At 42.5% G+C, this 19,375-nt stretch overlaps 3 protein-coding genes across 3 annotated transcripts in view; all 3 read right to left on the bottom strand.

Moving 5' to 3' along the window:
- The window catches only part of skap1 (src kinase associated phosphoprotein 1), a 30,204-nt gene extending 24,676 nt beyond the window's left edge, over positions 1-5,528 (bottom strand). The window contains exons 1-4 of the mRNA XM_070926871.1: positions 5,304-5,528; positions 3,984-4,089; positions 3,357-3,382; positions 3,043-3,159 (exon numbers count right to left, since the gene is read on the bottom strand). Coding sequence (XP_070782972.1) covers positions 3,043-3,159; positions 3,357-3,382; positions 3,984-4,089; positions 5,304-5,343 — 289 coding nt within the window. The 5' untranslated portion in view covers positions 5,344-5,528. The remainder of the gene's footprint in view (positions 1-3,042; positions 3,160-3,356; positions 3,383-3,983; positions 4,090-5,303) is intronic.
- An 8,711-nt stretch (positions 5,529-14,239) lies between these two features.
- On the bottom strand, positions 14,240-15,581 carry hoxb1b (homeobox B1b). Its single transcript, XM_070927402.1, is given in 6 exon segments — positions 14,240-14,550; positions 14,814-15,389; positions 15,392-15,452; positions 15,455-15,480; positions 15,483-15,509; positions 15,512-15,581. Coding segments are annotated over 6 exon segments (1,071 nt in total).
- A 1,242-nt stretch (positions 15,582-16,823) lies between these two features.
- On the bottom strand, positions 16,824-18,752 carry LOC139303397 (homeobox protein Hox-B3a-like). Its single transcript, XM_070927191.1, has 2 exons — positions 18,485-18,752; positions 16,824-17,413 (listed from the first exon to the last, which is right to left on the bottom strand). Exons 1-2 carry the CDS (start codon positions 18,750-18,752, stop codon positions 16,824-16,826), a joined length of 858 nt encoding a protein of 285 aa, XP_070783292.1.
- Between the last annotated feature and the right edge of the window lie 623 nt (positions 18,753-19,375).

The raw sequence follows: 19,375 nt of genomic DNA, 5'->3' as shown, positions 1-19,375 counted from the left end.
ATTAGATAACATATGCCAGATTAAATACAGTAAATGATCAAACTGTGTGTAGGATCATATCATTTAAAAAGGTTCAATGAAAAAACACCAATCACAAACAGAACAGATAAAGTGACCTGAGTACGGCACAAAACAACATGCACATAGAATCTAAGTTTCATACAGACTGTATGGTACATCATAAAACAATCATTACGATCACAAAGAAGAGGAAGGAGACGTATCAAAAGAGTCATCTTTTCTGCACGCCTCCTGAAATAAAGCTCTTCCTGCAGCGCTCTGTCATCGCTGCAGCTTCCCCAGCAAACATCCCCGAGCGCCCAGCAGTGCTCCCCCAATCAAAGAAAAACAAACAGGCCATTTCAACTTCGTAAACTTGACCTGCAAACAGCATGACGGGGCTAAAAGCCCCACATCTCCGGCTGTCTCATGGGGTCTATTTGTGTGTGTGTGTGTGTGTGTGCAAAAGAGATTGTACACGCCAGAGGGAGAAATTCTGTGCATATATTTGTTTATGTATGCAAAATGTACTGGAATGGCAGAGAGAGTGTGTGATGGAAAAACCCTGAAAACGTGTGTGAGCCTCAAACAGCACAGAGAGAGAGGGAGAGAGGTGGAGGGTGCTAAAGGGGGCAGACGAGGCTGGGGTGAGGCTGCAGGCGCGGTCAGGTCACCGGTGCGGTCGGCGGGTGAAACTCAGTTCACATTACCATGCAGACACCCGGGCTAACAATGGAGGCTCCATCTGTTCCTGTCAGCCATTACAAATCTTGTGTCACCCAGTCCGCTGAAGACAACAGGCCACCGCATCTAATCAAACGGCACAGGCTCCTCCTGCGTGTAAAAGCAGCCATCGACTTCACACTCACTCACTCTCTGGTTAGGGAACAGAGAGCAGAGAAGGCAGGCAGGCGATTACCACGGATAATACATTCTCCAAGTCACAAAGTCTCTATTGTGTACAGTAAGCTCAAATAAAATGACACAATTAAACTCAAGAGAAAAAAAAACTCAATCCTCTACCTTCTCCTTATAGGCGAATGCTATTCTCTAAATCACAAAATTATCATTAATTTTTGCAACAAAGGTTGGGCTTAGGAAAAAGAACATTTAAATAAACCCAAATCGTCACCATGGATGATTGTTCCTCCACAAATGTCACTGATTTCATTAAGTGGCCATGCCATTATTTTCCACAAACACTCCCTCCTCCATTGAAACAGACCGCCCAGCAGAAAAGTGTGAGCCATTTCTTTCAGCTGGCGGTGAACAGAGAATGAACTATGAACTCCACATGCCCTTTTAGTGAGGACACAGGCCATTCGCTACGCTAACATGGTCGCAGTCCCCCCGCAATAAAAAGACACAGATTTTTCTTACTGAATCAAATGTTATGATTATTGATCCAACAATAAAATGTGTTTTTTTTTCAAGTGTAGTTGTTTAGTGTCGAGGGACATTAACTGTCGATATTCAAAGCAAAATGCAAATGAAAAGGAAAAATAAAAAAGATTCTGGTAGTGCTGCATAATTGGCTATTTCTCACATTTAACACCAACAATTGCGTGACACAATGTTCAAGCTTTAACAACTACCGCATCCACAGTAACAGACGGTGTTGTTTGTAGTTGGGCGTGTTACCATTATAGCCGTAAGGGAAATTTTTAAAGCATTTTATAGTTTGATTTTGTTTGTTTCCCCAAGGAAATCTCGCCCTGTTTAATCTGAAATGAACAATTCAAAAAAAAAGAATTATCATTGTCTTGTGGTCTATCTTCCCACCATCTGCCGTGATTTGTTTACTCTATTTTTCCAAAGTTGTAGAGAAAGGCGGCAGTTACTCTTCTGTGGGCAGAGGACGGAAGAGTTCATTATGCCATTTCCAAACAAGGAGATCGTTTTTGACTACATCCAGCTGGCATTGAAACGGTGACAACATATTCTTTTTTCTTACTGGGAAAATTCCACATGATTTCAGCTTTACTTCAGGAAAGTGAGTTGAAAGAAAGCGCAGGGTATAGACGGGCACCTAAGGCAGTCGAGTCAATAATGCCCACCTGCGGCATGTCACGTCAAGGGCTATTAGCTGGCGCATAGAGTCAGAAATACAAAAGTCTGAACGGGAGGGAGGGTAAGTCCGAGAAAGGAAGATAGAGAGTAAGATTGATAAAGGGAGAGAGGGATGGAACACACATGGCCCCTCAGGTACAGTGTTGTATTTCAAACCCGGTTGTGAAAGAATAGAGGGGCTCGGGGTCAATCAATCACTGCATTAGCCTGCAGCTACAAAAGCCTCCTCTCTGTGTGGGCCGCCTCCATGCCTCCCATAGTCCACACATACAGCTCAAGGGGACAGATCAGGAGCTGAGGATCTGCCACTGGAGGGAGCTCTAGGTCCCCAATCAGGTCTTTGTGAACCACCAGCCCCCTTTTCTCCAGCACCTACCTGCACACTGGCCAGGAGGGAGAGGAGAGGGAGGGAGGAGTCACTGATGTCACCAGAGCCAGGCAGCGAGGTAGGAGGCCAGCAAAGGGGGAAATTTCACAGATGTGCTCTGATTTTTTTCAAATTAAGAGGGCGAGCAACAGCAAAAGGGTCCGACTGCGCTTCCTGTGGCAAGGTGTAGGTGATCCAGTGAGGCTGGCGAGGGTAGTGTGTCAGTTTAGTTTTCTCAGAGGAATACCGCATTGTCTCCTGTGACGACGACTCCTCCTTTTTACTTTTTCCTTTGTCAGTGCAGAATTCCTCGCACACTGTAGCCTTTCAGCGGAAACACATGTTCACACAAACAATATATACGTACGTTTCATTATTAGGGTTAGAATTTCACCCTATTGTCCTTGGTTAAACCAGATGATGAGCTTCAAGCTACATATGGAGCTAATGTTAAATCCTTTTTTCTTTCAACTGTTGTGAAGGCCTTTTTGAACTCAGATCTCTGCACTGCGCAAAAAGCCTAAGATCACACACGCACGCACGCACACACACACACACACACACACACACACAGGGAATCAGAATCAGGACTATTGTTAACTTACACTCAGGAGCTCCATCATCCTGGTTGTCAGAGGCTAATGAGGCGTCGTCTGATTGGACAGAGCGACCCAGACTGGAACTGCGGTTGTCATCAGAACCGTCTTCATCCCTGTAGTCCGCTGAGTGTGTGTATGCGTTCGTGAAAATGTGTGTAAAACAGAGAGAGTAAGAAGAGACTTTAAGGATTTAACTTTTGTAGAAGTACAATGATAAAGCTGTGACTTATTATAAATACACCCAGCTGAAACAACTCAGTGTAAATACAGTCGTATGTGATACTTTGATGATGGAGATTGTTCAGGGTAATTTTACTTACATGGAAAGGGGAATTCTTGAGGGTTTCTGTAAGATCCAAAAAAACATAAATCAAAATATTTTGCACTGAATTGCAAAGTTTTCTGTGCTTTTTTTTTTTCAGACTACTCAGCTCGGGTATTGCTTCATAAAATCATAAATTGTTTCCGGCACAGAAGAGCACAAAACCACAAGTTCTTTGTACCAGAGAAAGCGCCTGTTATCTTGCAGTGCAGGAAACACCAGTGGAGTTGTTTCCGGAGTAATCTATCACCACGTTTTATACAAGAGTTTCAGTTTTTTGGGGTTCATGGACTGTTCATCATGCTCTGAAATTATAGGATTAAATTATCCTGATCAAAACAGACTATTCTACGAGATCTTAAAAAGCTTTTCATAACAATAAATAAGAGCAATAATGAAGTCTTGAAGGTGACACCATTAGACTAAATGAGTTCCTTCAAATGTAATTTTGCAAACTGTGTTTAAAGCAATTACAGCAACAATTAAGATTCTTGTGTGGTATTAAAAGCAAAAGTTAGATAATGGTGTCATGAAATTACATTGTGACACTTGACTAGTAAAGCAGCTTTCTGTGTCTCTTCCTAAAAACAGTGATTTAATGCTGCTTCTGGAGGTAAACTCCTACCTTACATGGACGACCCTGAAGTTATTCAGTAAGACTTTCCGTGTCTCTTCGGCATCTTCACTGAGGTTCTCATCTTTAAGGATATCTGACACAAACAGCTCACAGTCTGAAGAGAACAGAAAACACTGTAAGCATGGCATTCAGGATGTGACACAAATTCTGAACAGTGTGAATAATACTGTTCCTGACACACAAATACTGCATTTGATCAGGTTTATAGTGTTTGTGAGACAGAACCCTGATCGTTTTACAGATCATAGTTCAGTCTGTCCTGTCAAGTCTGATCGTCACTAAATATCATGACCTTGGAGTATGAAATTCAAAATAAAAGTCTGAAAAGTTTGAGAACTGCTGTGTCTAACACAACAAGTTGCTGTTTTCATCAGAACTTGTTTCTATGTTCACATATTTGAGAACTGAATCCACAAATCTTCCTCATTCACAGGTCTCAGGTCAGTGCTTCTCCTTTATAAAAAGTAAAGCTTTGTTTTGGTGTCCACTGCCTGTACTGTACATATCCTTCAAATGGAAACTCATACAATGTGTTAGTAGTCTCACTGATGCAAATTCATGAAAATAAAGTCTTTCAAATATGCCGGCCTTTTTTGACTTTGTTAGCCATTTCTATAATGATGACTGGCAATAGAAATATTTAAAAAGGTATGTAGTTATATTACAGTTGTACTACTGCATTGCTTTTTCAGGGCTTTAAAACATAAAACTACTCTTTGTGTGGCTTGACCTGTGAAATCTAAAGACATAGAGGTTACACATTACATTTTCAAATGTATGTAGAAAGGAAGAAGTTATCATTAATATTTTCTTTCACCATTGTATTGAACTGAACTTGATTCAGTTATATTAAGTCATATTAATATCACCCAGTAAAGCAAGACCAAGCTTGTGAATCAAGTTCTCACTTATCTGATTCAATGTCTTCATGTCCTCACTCCCATTTCACACAAACGGACCGACATATGCAAATGTTCTATCAAAGGCACTGTTTGCTGGCATGACAGTACATGCAAATGTAGTAAATGCCATGGTGCCACCATGTTGGGAACAGTTAACAGTATGTTATAAAGGTCAAGAGATATGATGTTCTCTATGTTCTAGTGTTTGCTTTTCTTTGTACAACTAGGTGCGAGCATTTTCTGAGCAATAAAATAAAGAATAAAAAGAAATCAGTAGAATCATATCATTTGTATATGTTGTTGTGATATGCTTATATTATATAGGCATAGTTACACTCTTCTTTCATAACAGGATTGAAAGATAAAATAAAACAAGCATTATTAAAGTAAAAAATAAAGACATTACCATCCAAAAGCCTCCTAATGTCGTTTGGGATTGTCCCCATCCCTGGCTTTCACCTGTCCAACTCGAGGCACTTTGGTTTGCTGACGTTTCAGACTTTTTCTGACCGTTCACACTTTGGTTTTTACTCCACAAGGCAGACTATGCACATCCAGCCTCTGTCACACTGTTACAGCTCCATGACAGGAACAAAAGCCTGGCACACTCACAGACCAACTGGCACCACATCTAACCACCTGTGTCCTCTTGTTCTGAAAGCTAACTTCCGTGCATGCATCTAGATTTGCACAAAATGGGGTGGAGCAGGTGCGCAGAAGAGAACTTCCTGTGCACTCTGGTTCCTCAGTCGAGGCTGATGACACTGAGAAAACACCTCTGTCTGAACTACAATAACACTGTTGCAAAGCAAGCCTGAGTAGGGGCCATGATCCTGTAAGTTGGCAAAATTCAGCAGAATTGCAGCCTACCAAAACTGCCTGTGTTAAGGGAACAAACGTAAGAAAAATCGTATGTACATCCAGGTGTTTGTGGTGAATGAGCAACTTACAACGATGGAAACTTTGGGTATGATTATTGTCTGTTGCTGAAACAACATGTATCTCTGCCCCTCTTTTTATGCCTTGTGTATAATTCAGTTCAATTCAATTTTATTTATATAGCGCCAAATCACAACAAAAGTCATCTCATGACATTTTACAAATAGAGCAGGTCTAGACCATCCTCTTTATAATATTAGAGACCCAACAGTTCCCACCATGTGCAAGCACTTTGGCGACAGTGGCAAGGAAAAACTTCCTTTTAAGAGGCAGAAACCTCAAGCAGAACCAGACTCTAGGTGGGCAGTCATCTGCTTTGACTGGGTGGGGTGGGGTGGGGTGGGGTGGAGAGAGAGAGAGAGAGAGAGAGAGAGAGACAGACAGACAGACAGACAGACAGACAGACAGACAGACATGTATAGCAGCACCAGTAATAGCCATACCAACTATAATAATAATGGAAATATGACTAATAATAGTAGTTAGAGCTGGAATAGTGTAGTGATGAGAGCCAAGCACAGCCATGGCGGCAGCAGCCAGGCATTCAACAAAGCGAGACATCAAAGCACAAAGAAACTCCAGGGAAGATATAAAGTTAATAACAGTATACATGGACGTTCATCTGTTCCATAATCAAATGGAAATACATAAAAGAGTTCAATGGATTTTTGTTTGTAAAACTTGCCAACCAACTGTGGCCCTGTGTCAAAAAATCTTTCTATGTCCAGTTACATTTAGAAATGCTGTAAACAATGCTAAAGTCCCCTTGATCATACCTTCAAACCTCCAACCAAATGACCTGGCCTCACATGTCCAGGTTGGCAAGCATCTGGACTGTTGAAGTGTCCTTCAGCAAGGCAGTGAATCCCTGCCAGCTCCAGATATGCAGCTCTGTCCCTGATCTCTCGCAGCCTGACCTCCCTGCAAAGTGGGAAGAGCAAACAGATTATTTCCCCACGGGGATCAATAAAGTACTACAGGTACATGGTCATGGCTGAAGTGCAAGGGTCTCTTGAAAACCTTTGCCCAAACTAAAAACAGAAATATTATCTAAATATCACTCTGAAATCTAACACTGCATTTAATCCTCCAGAATTAGAGATTCAAACAATGGTGGCTGGTTTATACAGTATGTCCCAGTTTTATAGTGAAACAAATAACAGCCCTTAAAAAAGGGTAGCTAAAGTATTTCATAATTGTTCATGCAGCCACAAAAAATAGCCTGTTTATTCTACTAAAAGTTATCTAAAATTGGTCAAAGTAATATTTTACAGAGCCTTAGCCTGAAAACCGGCCATATTGGTTATGTTAGCTAGCTAGCTATTACAAACAACAGCTGATGGAACATTGCCCTAGCTAATTTGGCTGATTAGAAATGCCTAAATGTAGTTAATATTTAGATTAAAAGCTTGTTTGATTGATCACTGGTTAGAGGTCATGCTTTACCTAACTTTTTGTTTGTTTGTTTTTTATCCCTGCATCACTGGTCGTCAGACTAACCTAGTGAAATAACCTTTAACCGTTTAAAGTCACACAACCAGTTCGTGGAGCTGTCACACTGCTGCTAACCTGCTAACCTGCTAACCTGATTAACCCGATTAACCCTTAGCCCGGAAATGGTCATTTCGCGCCTCTTATTTTAGGTCACGGTGTAGGTGTCCTGTAAACAAATGCTGTGCTTACCTGAACCTGTCTACCTTTCAGACAAAGTGTAACGGTTTTACAAAGACATTAGGCAAACTTGTAGCTAATGTACTGTTAGCTAACTTATCTTATCTGTCGTGGTTGGAGGCCATTAACTAGCTAGCATGTTTAACCTGGAGGCTGTTATAATTACGTTAGCTAACGTTAGCTTGTTTAACGTTAACGTTAACCTACCTGCTCTCTGAAGGCAACCAGCGTTCCTCCTCTAACAACACTACCTCTGAGTAAGTTCATATATTTACCACCTAACGTCACAATAAAGGTGGAAATTATTTTTACTTACTTGAATGTGCACTAGTTATGTTTTTCCACCACTTTTGTGCGGGCGCTGCATTCAAGTACTCATATCATCCATATCGGTTAATGAGGTTGTAAAATCGTAAATCAGCGATGTAGTACATTCAGACGTGCTTTTACAACGACGGTAGAACTTATTCTTAACTTATTAAATATATTTTATTGTACACTAACTGCAAAGGTAGAAATTCGTTTTTAAAAGTGTTTTTATTTTAGCCTGAATGTACCCTAGCTGTATGCTCCCTTCAAGCACCATTTTAGAAGCTGTGAAAGTATAAATATACGTTGTGGTACATTCACATTCAAGTGATGTTTCGCTGAAAATGCTAACATTATGGGGACCTGTAATGGCTATGGCTCAATTACTAAATCTGGTTTTCAAATGGTTAAACATTATCTTCACCCTAAGTAGCACATCTTGTCAAACCGGGTTTCAAAAATTCTCAATTTCACTGTACTCTCCACTTCGATGAGTCTTTGATTTAAGCTTACAAACTAATTAGGTTATTTCTGACAACACTTGAATGCAGCATCACCTAATTGGTCCCTCACTATATCTGACAGGGCATGGATGAATGGTTTATATTACCAGTAGAGGGTGAACAGCAGTGGGGTGGCCTGTACTGGGCTTTTATACACACAGTTGACATTAGTGTAGAGGAGATATTGGTAGTAGTAATAGAAATAATGGTGGGCCTGACCATCGCCTTATTGATCCGGTATTACTGAAACACTACAAGGAAAGCCATCAAGAAACCAAAGCTCAATCAGACACCGCTCACATCGACAGAATACACCGGATATCAATCAAGGCTATATGTTGGACTCATGTTATATTTGTATTGCCTTTTAAAATGTGTGATGTGTATTCAAGCTCACAAGATGATTATTTAATATCCTACACAACATGAATCGCTATTTCACAGACCAGCAGGCCTGAGTATTTTAACAGAAACTGATCAACATTTTGAATCATGTCTAAACTGTATAGTATAATAAAAGGCATTTTACTATTAAATGAAATTATATTACAACATTATAACAAAAAAAGCAGCAGCAGTTTCCTTTCACTGTGTACTTGTATTTTAATCATTTTCTGTATTTTTCAGTATTTCATGTTGAATGCTATTTGTATGATGGTCTCTTTCCCTTCTCTACAGCAAGCCACGGGGTCAGGGCGAGTTGAATCCCATGTCAGAAGTGTCCCCATGTTGACCTGCGCCTGACTGGCCTCCCAGCAAAAAGCCCCTGTGAAGGTAAGAGGAACTGGGGTCCCCTCCCCTGAAAAAGAGGTTCCCTCCCCTTGACAGCTCCACAGAGCCCCAGCCACCTGCCTGCTGGGTCAGCCCCATATGAAAAGGGAAGCCCTTTGTAATCCGACGGGGATTACACCACCCAACAATGCACCGCTGAAAGAGCGACAAAAGCCCTGTATCAAACGCTGCTGAGGGGGAGCAAGGCTATGATCTCCCGCTACTACTAACACTGACTCCTCCGCCACCTCTCATCTCCCCAAGAGGCTCTCCCCCCTTTAGCATTCACTGCCTCTGTCCTCCTTCTGCCCTCTCATCTTTAGGATCTGGCCTTTTATCAGCGCATTCCTTTTCATTTGCATTGCGGTGTGGGGAGGGACAGCAGGTCTCTCTGATCTGATATAGCCAAGAGAGAGAGTCAGGAGGATCCTCAGGGCATGAAGGGTGTGTGTGTGTATCCTGTCCTGCAAACACACACACACACACCACACTGCCTTCTCAAGATAGGCAGAAACTCTTTTACAGTCCAGAGGGACAAATAGTGAAGCACCCATGCCCGTCTTTCAGCCTCTGTTTGTCTTTATCTTTATTTCAGAAAAGGAAGCGTTGTGTGTTAAAGGGCGTGTTTTTGTCCAACGTTCAGTAAAAAGCTTAAAAATTGTACAAAAAAAAGAGAGGACTCAAGTTGCAGATTGTTTTAAACCATTGGCATAAATCACTCTGTTAGAATACATGTCACCTTTTCCAATAGCAAATATCTCAAGTTGGTGCTCAAATGTCGCCCCTAATTTAAACATGTCACAGCATATTCAAACCCTTGATTTGAAGGGGGAAAAAAAGGTGTTTGGCCTGATTCTTAAGGGTCTGTTGTTGTAAATGTTTGTGTTGCTCGAGGAGATAAAAAGAGGTAGTTTACTTTTCGGATTTCCTCAGAATCATTGTATTCCCAACCCACCCATTGCTCAAACATATGTCAGTGTAGGGGGGCTCTGGTGGCGGTGAGGTAAAAAGTGATGATAGATTGAGGACACAGAAGACAGAAGAGCAAATGTGTTGCGCTAAATCTACAACCTTCAGCCGGCCACATATTGACTGACTCGGGGGGGTTACCTCAGCTTGTAGTCAAATCAATGTTAGCTCTGAGAGCATTGAATATAAAATCATTCAAATTGTATTATGTTAGGATATATGAGCCATTTCAAAATATTAATTCAGCATTATTTGAGGTGTCTGTTAAGGATAGCAGTTACAGCTAGCAGTGCGTTGACTCGACTGAGTGATTACATACCTCTATTACATGTGATATATGAATGTATGAGAGGGACCTATTTTTCATTACCAAGACATTGTCCCTAGAGGCAGTTGTTAAAGAAGAATCTATGAATTATCCCCCTGGAACAACTGGCCCTTGTCATGAGCCGAGGAGAGGGGAAAGGGAAGGGAAAAGGAGAAGCACTATTGATAGTAGAGGGATTGAGAGACTGGAAGGACGCCAGAAGAATGTGTATGCCTGTGCTTGTGATCCTGCACACTGCCGCCTCTCCCTCTGTCCAGTTAATTGGAATACAAAGCAGAGCGGGGTCGATGAGAGAGTGGTGGTGGTGGTGGTGAGGACGACGAGGGGGGGGGGGGCTGCTGTCTGTCTCCAGCAACGCTCAACCTTCACTGCTCGCTGGGAATTGACTGGGGAACCAGCAAGCGAGACCGACACACTGTCACTGGTAAAATGAACTGTCACCTTGCATTTCTCAACCTGCTGGCAGCATCGAATTGGCCGCTTTGAACCATGTGACGTGACACTGATTGAGTTCTGGTTTTCTCCTCCTGGGCTCTAAAGGAAGAAGCCGGTTTAATTTCAAGTGTACAGGCTCTCCATGCAAAGTATCCAGGCAGGGTTGGCATCAGCGTCTGGGCAGCGAGCACTGCTTCCGACCTGTATCTTTACGCCAAACCTTTTCATGGGTGCTATATTCTTCCTCACCACCCCTCATTATTTCACTGTGCTGCTTCGTTACTCTGCCTCTCAGCTGCTCTTGTTTTTCTTACGGCATATAGTCATGGCGGTCTGACAGGCACATGGAGGAGGAAAACTATTAGGGGTAGCCATTTGGCTCCTGGAGGCAATCCCAGGGAGTATTAAGACGTTAACCCTGGCCAAGTCACTTGTCTCTCTCAGTTACTATGCTGATGGAGTGGGGAAAGGATGCAGTCGCGGGGGGACCCAGGAGGCTGGGGCTCCAGGTCGGCTGGTGCTTCCAGATCCAATAGAGCCTGACTCGGATGGGGGATGGTTGTCAAGAATCTCCCAGCCTGGGCTAAAAAGAGCCTCGGCGCCATAACAAAAGAAGAAGAGAGTGTGTCATAACTCCACAAGGCTTCAACCATAACAGTGGAAAAATATGGAATTTAAATTAATATTGGTGAAAATCTGCAGAATACTAATTGCATATGTGACTGTCCACTGTCACCCTCTTAAAAAGTGCTAAAAGGTATAGTTTTATTAACAGTATTAATAATACTAAATGCATGGATATCTAAATGCATTGTAATATGGGTTAATTATAAATTATAATTATAAAATTAATCAGCAACAATTTTGGGTAAGCAAAAATGCCAAACATTTGATGGTTCCAGCTTCGTCATCAAACGACTAATAGAGAAAATAATCTGCAAATTAATCGATAATGAAAATGATCATCATTTGCAGCCCCACTTCTTACTTTACTGTATTCTTTGCTCAGCCAAAAGACACTATGGACAATGATGGAAATGTGACTATCTTCTTCTTCTTATAAAGGTCTGATGTCTTTTATTTTATATTGAAATATTGTCAATATTTCTCTGTTTGGTGTTTCTCTCTTGAGCAGATGCTCCTTCGACGCTCCATTTATCTCCGTGTCCTATCAGAGTACCACAGTATGTATTCTGTATGTGATGGATAAATGGTTAACCTAAATAGCTGTGTTTGATATCTGCCAACAAAAATTACTCCTCTGTGGTATCTCTTAGATGACCAACCCCCCGTTACCCCATGAATACTGTATCTAGTTTCCCTTTGAAGCCCCAGGACCCTGCAGAGTGACATGCGACAGAGGAACTGGTAGAAAACCAAGGAAGTGAGCCTGGCAATAGACTTGTAAAAGAGCCTGCAACAACTGCAAGCAGCATGGGGTACAAACAGCACTGGGTTGACCTCAAACAAAGTGAGGGGGGGGGGGGGCTAAAGATGTGTAAGATATCTGAGGAGAAAGAGGTTGGCTGCGGCATCAATCAATAGACCTCATGTTTGTGCAGTCAGGTGTTTGTGCTTTGGAGTTTTTTGATTGTTTTTGTGAGCATATAGGATCTTCCTTCTTGTCCCTCAGTGTCCATTAACCATTTTCTGCTTCCTCTCCTCTCCTTGCCCTACATTCTCCGGCAGAAGGCAAAGAGTGCTACGCTGATCTGAAGGTGAAAAACATCCTCCTCCTCTCCCCCAGCTGAACATCTGTCTCCGTGGTGTTGGCTGCAGCGCCGACTCTGACACCTCCAGATGGAGAGTCCGCTGGGAGCGCTGAGGTATTACCTACAGAGATGGCAGGGATCACACCTCTGGAATGAAGTCCCACACTTGTTTTCTGCACCGTCTCCCTTTTTGTTGTTGAATCTGTCACTATTCACCATATCGATCGTCACCTCCCCAGTCCTTGGCCTTGTGACTCATGTGAAGAGGAAGCTTTTGGCTTATAAAGAAATGCATGACAACAAACCTCTCAGCCCTTTTCTAATTTACAGTAATGGGCCGTATGGTATTTCAACTGTAACTTCTATTAGTGGAACTGTATTAATTTTTAATATAGTTGTGAGAGAACTGCATACTCATGCAGATGTATTTCAAATGATTGCTGATTTCCATTTCCTAAAAACATCTTATTCAGAGGCCCTGAACTTATAACAGTTTTTAGTTTGCACAAACCAGAACATTGACGTAATGTACTGTAATCTCTTTAGTCTAAATGTTAAAAGCAATAACTGCAGAAGTCTCAAGTATGAGAGGCCTAGAGTTGGCTTCTCTCAGCCACTCTGGTGTCTTGACAGATTGACTCTGCATTCATTTGTGCCTGAACTCTGTGTGAACCTCAGCTTTAGGAAAAAGGGCACCAACAGGCCAGAGCTGCTGGGGCAGAAACTGTGTGCGCAAACCTAACACCCAGTGCAAATATTGAAACTGCTGCCCCTTCAGCATCAGATGAAACTAGGTGGTCAGGTCGGGCAAACGTTTAGCTTAAGGTGACGCCAAAATGAGCACTGAAAGGTTAAATCCTCGGCTTAATTCCTCAGGTTTTTTAAAAGGAAAACATGGTTGTTTAATGAAAAGTATTTACCTCAAATTATGTAAAATACAAGTGGATGTCATTGCAACCTGTGTCAGCTGTGTCCGAGCAGAATTTGGGTAACAAATCAAGGGTGAGACCTGGCTCCCTGGAGTTTGTTGTCATGTTTAGAGCCCCTGGAGGTATTTCAGGGTGAAAAGGTCACTGGGAACCACCCCATGTGTTGTGAAAGATTCCTCTTGTCACATTATGCAAGGGGACTTTGGTGAGACTATTAATGGAAGTAAATATAGAAAAAAGAATTTGTAATGCGATTCAAAAAAGCATTCGTATTTAGAACAATTTATTATATACATATATTTTTTTAGAAACGAGGAAAAAGACGAGCTGTATCAAAATTAAAAGTTTGATTGGATTATCAGCATTTGTTACATAAACATTTTCTTTTTACATAAACGGCAAATAACACACTTTCCATTTCACAGACTTTATTAAGCTAAATCCTCTCGACGGTTGGTTGGAAAATACCCTGTAAATAAATAGTGCAAACAATGACACTGAGTACTTCAGTGCTCCAACACAAAACAAAGCATGGGCTCATGAAAGGAAGGTTACAAACACAAGAACGGATGAAAGGACATTTTTTTAAAAGTTTCTCAGCATCCAATTCAGAAATCAAGGCGCCATATAAGCAGACACAGACATACCCTGTATACTTCACAAGTCCACATGCATTTTTCACAGTTTTTCTGGAATGGTGCGACTGAGGGAAAGAAGTGGGAAACTGCTCAGGCCCCCATAGTCTTATTATTATTTTTTTTCTTTTGAACGTCACATCATGGTTCACAGTCTTTCCCCTTGGCCTTTGGAGAGGTGTCAGGGCCGCAGAGTTTCTCCACAGGTGCCCGAGTGTTGACCAGAGCGCAGCCCAGTTTCTCGCGTTTCTTCTGCTTCATCCTGCGGTTCTGGAACCAGATTTTCACCTGCGTCTCGTTGAGCTCCAGACTGGCGGCGACCTCCACCCTCCGAGCCCGCGTCAGGTATTTGTTGAAGTGGAACTCTTTCTCCAGCTCGGTCAGCTGCTTAGTGGTGAAGTTGGTGCGGATCACGTTGTGCTGGCCGGGAACCCCGAACTCCGACAGGACCGCTGTGGTGAGAAATGGATGAATGGGTGATGGAGAAAGACACGAGAGTCACGGAGCTGAAGCGTGGCGTTCAGATGTGAATGAATAATGCGTGAATGAACGGAAAAATGTAAAAAACTTTAGTCGACAAATACAATTTTTCAGAACAATTCACATAGATTTCATTGTATTTTACGCACTGGGAGTCAGTGTTACCTCCAGAGGTCTGGTGGCTTCTCTAAACTGCACTCCTATCTTCTAATTCTCTAATCTGAGATGAACAAACCTGTTTTAGGGGGGTTCCTCTTCACCTTCATCCAGTCGAATGTTTTAGAAGTTTCCTCCACGTGCTCCAAATCCTTCTCCTTGCTTTGGGCCGGTAACCTTGTGTAAACACTCTCGGAATATTCTTGCAGCCTCTGATCCCCGTTGCCAAAATGCAGGTACTGGCTGCCCGTTGCAACTCCAGGCCCGCAGCTGTCCCCGCTGTAGGGAGCCATGTTTGTTCCAAGGGGTGAAACTTGCGCATGAATGAAGCTCCGGTCCTGCTCGGGTGCGAGGCCGTACTGGTGATGTCCGTACTCCAGAGGTGACCCATACATGGAGTTCCCCGGTGCTGCAAACTGCAGATCCAAGTTGACGTGTGTCTGGTGGTGCAGAGGGAGGCTCGGGGTCTGGTGAGGCGCAGAAGCTGCAGCCACCAAGCGCCCGTCCGGTGTGTAACTATCACTTGTTGCGCACGAGTTGGACGACATGTATCCATGGTTCAGATTGTGGTATCCGGCCTTGGCACTGAAAATATTTGCTCCCCGGTTGCACACGGGATAGTCTAAGTAGGAGTTCATCCTGGACTTGGGCCTATTGTTTGTTCACAGCTGATCAAGACTGAGCAGTCATTAATCGGTGCTCCCTGTGCCCTAACCTTCTAGGTAGTATGTCAAAGCTGTAAAACTGCCTTCCACCCTCATATCACCTTCCTGACACACCATGTGACCCGCTAAACGCCAATGGCGAAGGACCTACAGCACTCTGTCAAGTCTGCAGGCTCGTCCATCAAACGGCTCGCATTTACATGACAAATGCTTCAATCAAACGCGCTCATCCATCTGATAAGAACACAAACATCAGGACACATTTTCAGGCTGCAGTGTTAGAGGAGCTCCAAACGACCAAATTTAAAAATAATGACAAGATATTTGTAACATAATAATGATAATGTGGATTTAGTGTTGTGTTTTATGTGTAATAACGGCATAATATATTATAATAATTATACCCTCCAAATATAAAATAGTGCAGACATCCTCATATTATTGTCTTGAAGTTAGTACATGAACTGCCAAATTATTCTTTTGAACAAACCTGAATAGATATTATAGATATCCATTTATATGTTGATGTATTAGCCCGTTTTTAATTTATGGCCTATATGTTTTTAGCGGTGATATTGTTTTTTTGTTGCGCACTAATTTGGCTTAAAACATCACGTTTGAGACGAAAATCTCGACACTGAAAGCTCGTTATGAATTTATCTAGATATAAGTTTGGTGAAACACTGGCTTGCTGTTCGGCCCCTCCACAACATGAGTCCTGCAGACAGACTCGGTGGATTCAGTGATCCATCATGGCTCTTTTTAAAGGCTGACAGCTTGTGTGGCCCACTTTACCCATAAAAGAACAAAGACGCATTTAAGAACCATATATAGCGTCTTTTTTTTTTCGTGCTTGAGAGTTAACGACACCAAAGACTATAATGTAATATCTTCCAAAAACCTGTCACGTCCACACTCAACCGTAAGGATCCTGTAATTAAGTAAGAGTTAATGTGATGTTATAGATTCAAGTGCTAATTAAGCTTTAACACACAAAAAAAAGGGAATTTGCCTTTTTTTTTTCAAACGTTTTGGCTGCATCGGAGTCGTCTTTTCCTTTTTTTTTTGTAAACTGGCTCTTTTATTCGAGTATTTTCTCTGGAGAGTCTGGTGGGTGAATCTCAACAAACTGCGTTTATTTATGTAGCTGAGATAACAGCGGTGAACATTTTGAATTGAAGCCACAGAGCTGCATTACAGCGTTTCTGAATGTCTCTGAAAAATGATCAGAAGAGGCCCATGCGTGAAAGTTAGCACGACACAATAGATGTAAAATGCACAAGGTGAATACAAATAAATAAGAGTTGAGACTAATATTTAGATACTTAGTCAAATAAATAAATAAATAATAACAATGCATGCATCCAGACAGGCCAGCGAATTCTCTTAAGTTTAAAGGGAAAGTTGTTGGAGTCTCTGGTCTGCTACAGATGAGTCAGTTTGGGAGCTTGCATGATTCTGTCCTGAGTGCAGCTCTGTGAGAAATATGACCCGTTAAGATCCACATCAGGGTCTGTTGTGTGTGAGCTGCTGTGCGTGTTGTACTGCATATTAAATTGCGGGCCGTGCGTGAAGCCTGGAGCTGGATATTTGGAGTATTCTGCAGGGTACGCCGGCTGGTGTTGTTGGGACTTGAGCGGAGGGGAGGCCGGCTGGTAATCCCCGCCCAGATGGACATAACCCAGGCTCGACAGAGTGGGGCTGCCCGGGGCGGAGGGGGAGGACACGGGTGAGGAGGAGGAGGTGGTGGTGGTGGTGGTGGTGGCGGCGGCGGTGGTGAGGCCCTGCACTCTCTCATCCTTCTTCTGCTTCATCCTCCGGTTCTGGAACCAGATCTTGATCTGTCTCTCCTGAAGGTTGAGCAGGCTGGCCATCTCCACCCGCCGCGGCCTGCACAGGTAGCGGCTGAAGTGGAACTCCTTCTCCAGCTCCACCAGTTGCGCGCTCGTGTACGCGGTGCGCGTCCTCTTGGAGGCCGGGGTCGCGCCTGGACACTTCTCGTTGGCGGTGCAGTCTGTGGAGACGGACACAAGAAGGTTGGCCGGGTTTAATCACTGAGAGCGGTAACTGGGAGCCTCCTCCGTTTTATTCTTGTTCTTTATTTATTCATGACTTCAAGACCATTTTCAGTATTTTTCTCTGCCTGCTTGCGTTTGTTGTTTGTTTACTTGTTGCCAAGGCAACGAGTAATGGGGGTTGTGGGAAGTGTTGCATCCAACAATAAAATGACCCCAAAGCATTAAAACAATTAGACCACTTTAAATGGATTGGCAGGGAAAACAACAACAACAACAATCTCAGTTGATGTAAACATCCATGTGACTGAATCTGCACCTTGTTTACTGACAGTTTTCTGATTTATTAACTGATTATGTTCATGTTATTTACTAAACTGTTAACAGCATGTAGGATCAGACAACCAAACCTGTATAAATGAAGATTGAATAAATAAATAAGAAGAAAATAAGCGTACAAACCAACAACAACAACAACATGGTGAGAGACACACACAGAAACAAACCATCACTACGACCACACACGGCTGTTTACAGGCTGACAGGATGTGGCCTGAGAGGAGGATTCAGGTGTTCCATATTAAACAAATGGTGAGCAGTGAAAAAGTATAGACTATACTTAAGTTTATCTTATTTTTCTAAAGTGGTGGATATTAGTCAGACATTTTGAGTTCTTTTTCCTTCGTCTAAATGGAGATTCAAAGGTCAGAGGTTGATATCTGTAACTGTAAAGGCCTCTGAGACACATTTGTAGAAAACTTTCATATCAGTGTTTTCTCTACTGAAAAAAACTTTGTGGGCCCTTTAACCTCTTCTGCATGTTGTCTCATGTATTTATGTTATTTTAATTGGATTTTTTTCTGTGAAGCACTTTATAAGTTTGTTTTTTTAAAAGTGCTATATAAATAAAAGTTATTGTTTATATCTCTTTAAATGAGCTCCTATAAATGATGTGAGGGTGTGTTTATCCCTCATGCCTGACTGCAGCTTCCTGACCTTTCGGACCTGCAGAGGAGAAAATATAATTTCCTCAGTTATCAGCATGAGGCCTCTTTCTGTCACACACAGACCTGCGATTCTCCTGCCGTGTTTCTGGTCTGAGTGTCTGGACTCTTTCATCCAGGGGAAAACCTTTTTGCTGAGAGGAAACTTGGTGTTTTGCTGCTTTGACCTCCGGGGGAACGCGCGCTCAAACGTCTCCACTTGTGCGGCCGCTCGATGAGCGCACGCGAACCCGCTGACATCCTCCAAAGACTCGCTGAAGAGCTCGTGGTGGTGGTGGTGGTGGTGGTGGTGCTGCTGGATGTTTTGTGTCGCACTGCTTTTCTGCATTTCCATTAAACGTGCACCGGGGCCCCCTTTGACCTTCTGACGGAGCGCTGGCAGCCAAATGTCACATGGCAGGTTTCCAGAGAGCCCTGGGCTTCTGGCCTGAGAGGATCCAGAGAAAAAGACGGAGACAGAATCAGGGAGGAGACCACACGATCCATCTTATCAACTCAATAGCATCCTGACATGAATAGCAAGCCTCTCCAGGCCAGAGAGGCAACGGAAAATTAAGAGTTTTGTGGAAATAAATCCCCTGAACACACAAATAATCTTCAAATAATGTTGTAAAATAACGGCAGATATTAAATTATGCTCCTTTTGTTTACCCCAAACAATTAGTGTAGACCTCACTGGCCTGCAACCAGGCTCATTATATTTTTCATTGTGTTGTAAAACGGCTAAAACAAAGGATATGTAATGATTTCAGGTTATAAAACAAGGTTATTTCTCAGGACTTAAAAAGGATAAGATCACAAATGAAACACTAATAATAATAATAATAATGGCAGCAAGAACAAATGGCAAACGATAATACTAATTAGCCTTCACACAGACACCCAAACATAATTAGGCCCATAAAAAGAAAACACATTTAATATACATATAAAAGTAAATGCATTCCTTTTTATTCT

The sequence above is a fragment of the Enoplosus armatus genome, chromosome 20, assembly GCF_043641665.1.
Source record: "Enoplosus armatus isolate fEnoArm2 chromosome 20, fEnoArm2.hap1, whole genome shotgun sequence".
In the NCBI taxonomy this organism is placed as follows: Eukaryota; Metazoa; Chordata; class Actinopteri; order Centrarchiformes; family Enoplosidae; genus Enoplosus; species Enoplosus armatus.
This window is presented reverse-complemented; position numbering and strand designations above follow the sequence as displayed.

What these genes read in the sequence shown, in the direction of transcription:
- LOC139303397 (XM_070927191.1), bottom strand. Translation starts at nt 18,752, where the DNA reads ATGGAAATGCAGAAAAGCAGTGCGACACAAAACATCCAGCAGCACCAC. An exon ending in ACACGGCAGGAGAATCGCAG is followed by an intron (nt 17,414 to 18,484) that starts GTCTGTGTGTGA and finishes CCGTCTCCACAG; the next exon opens with ACTGCACCGCCAACGAGAAG.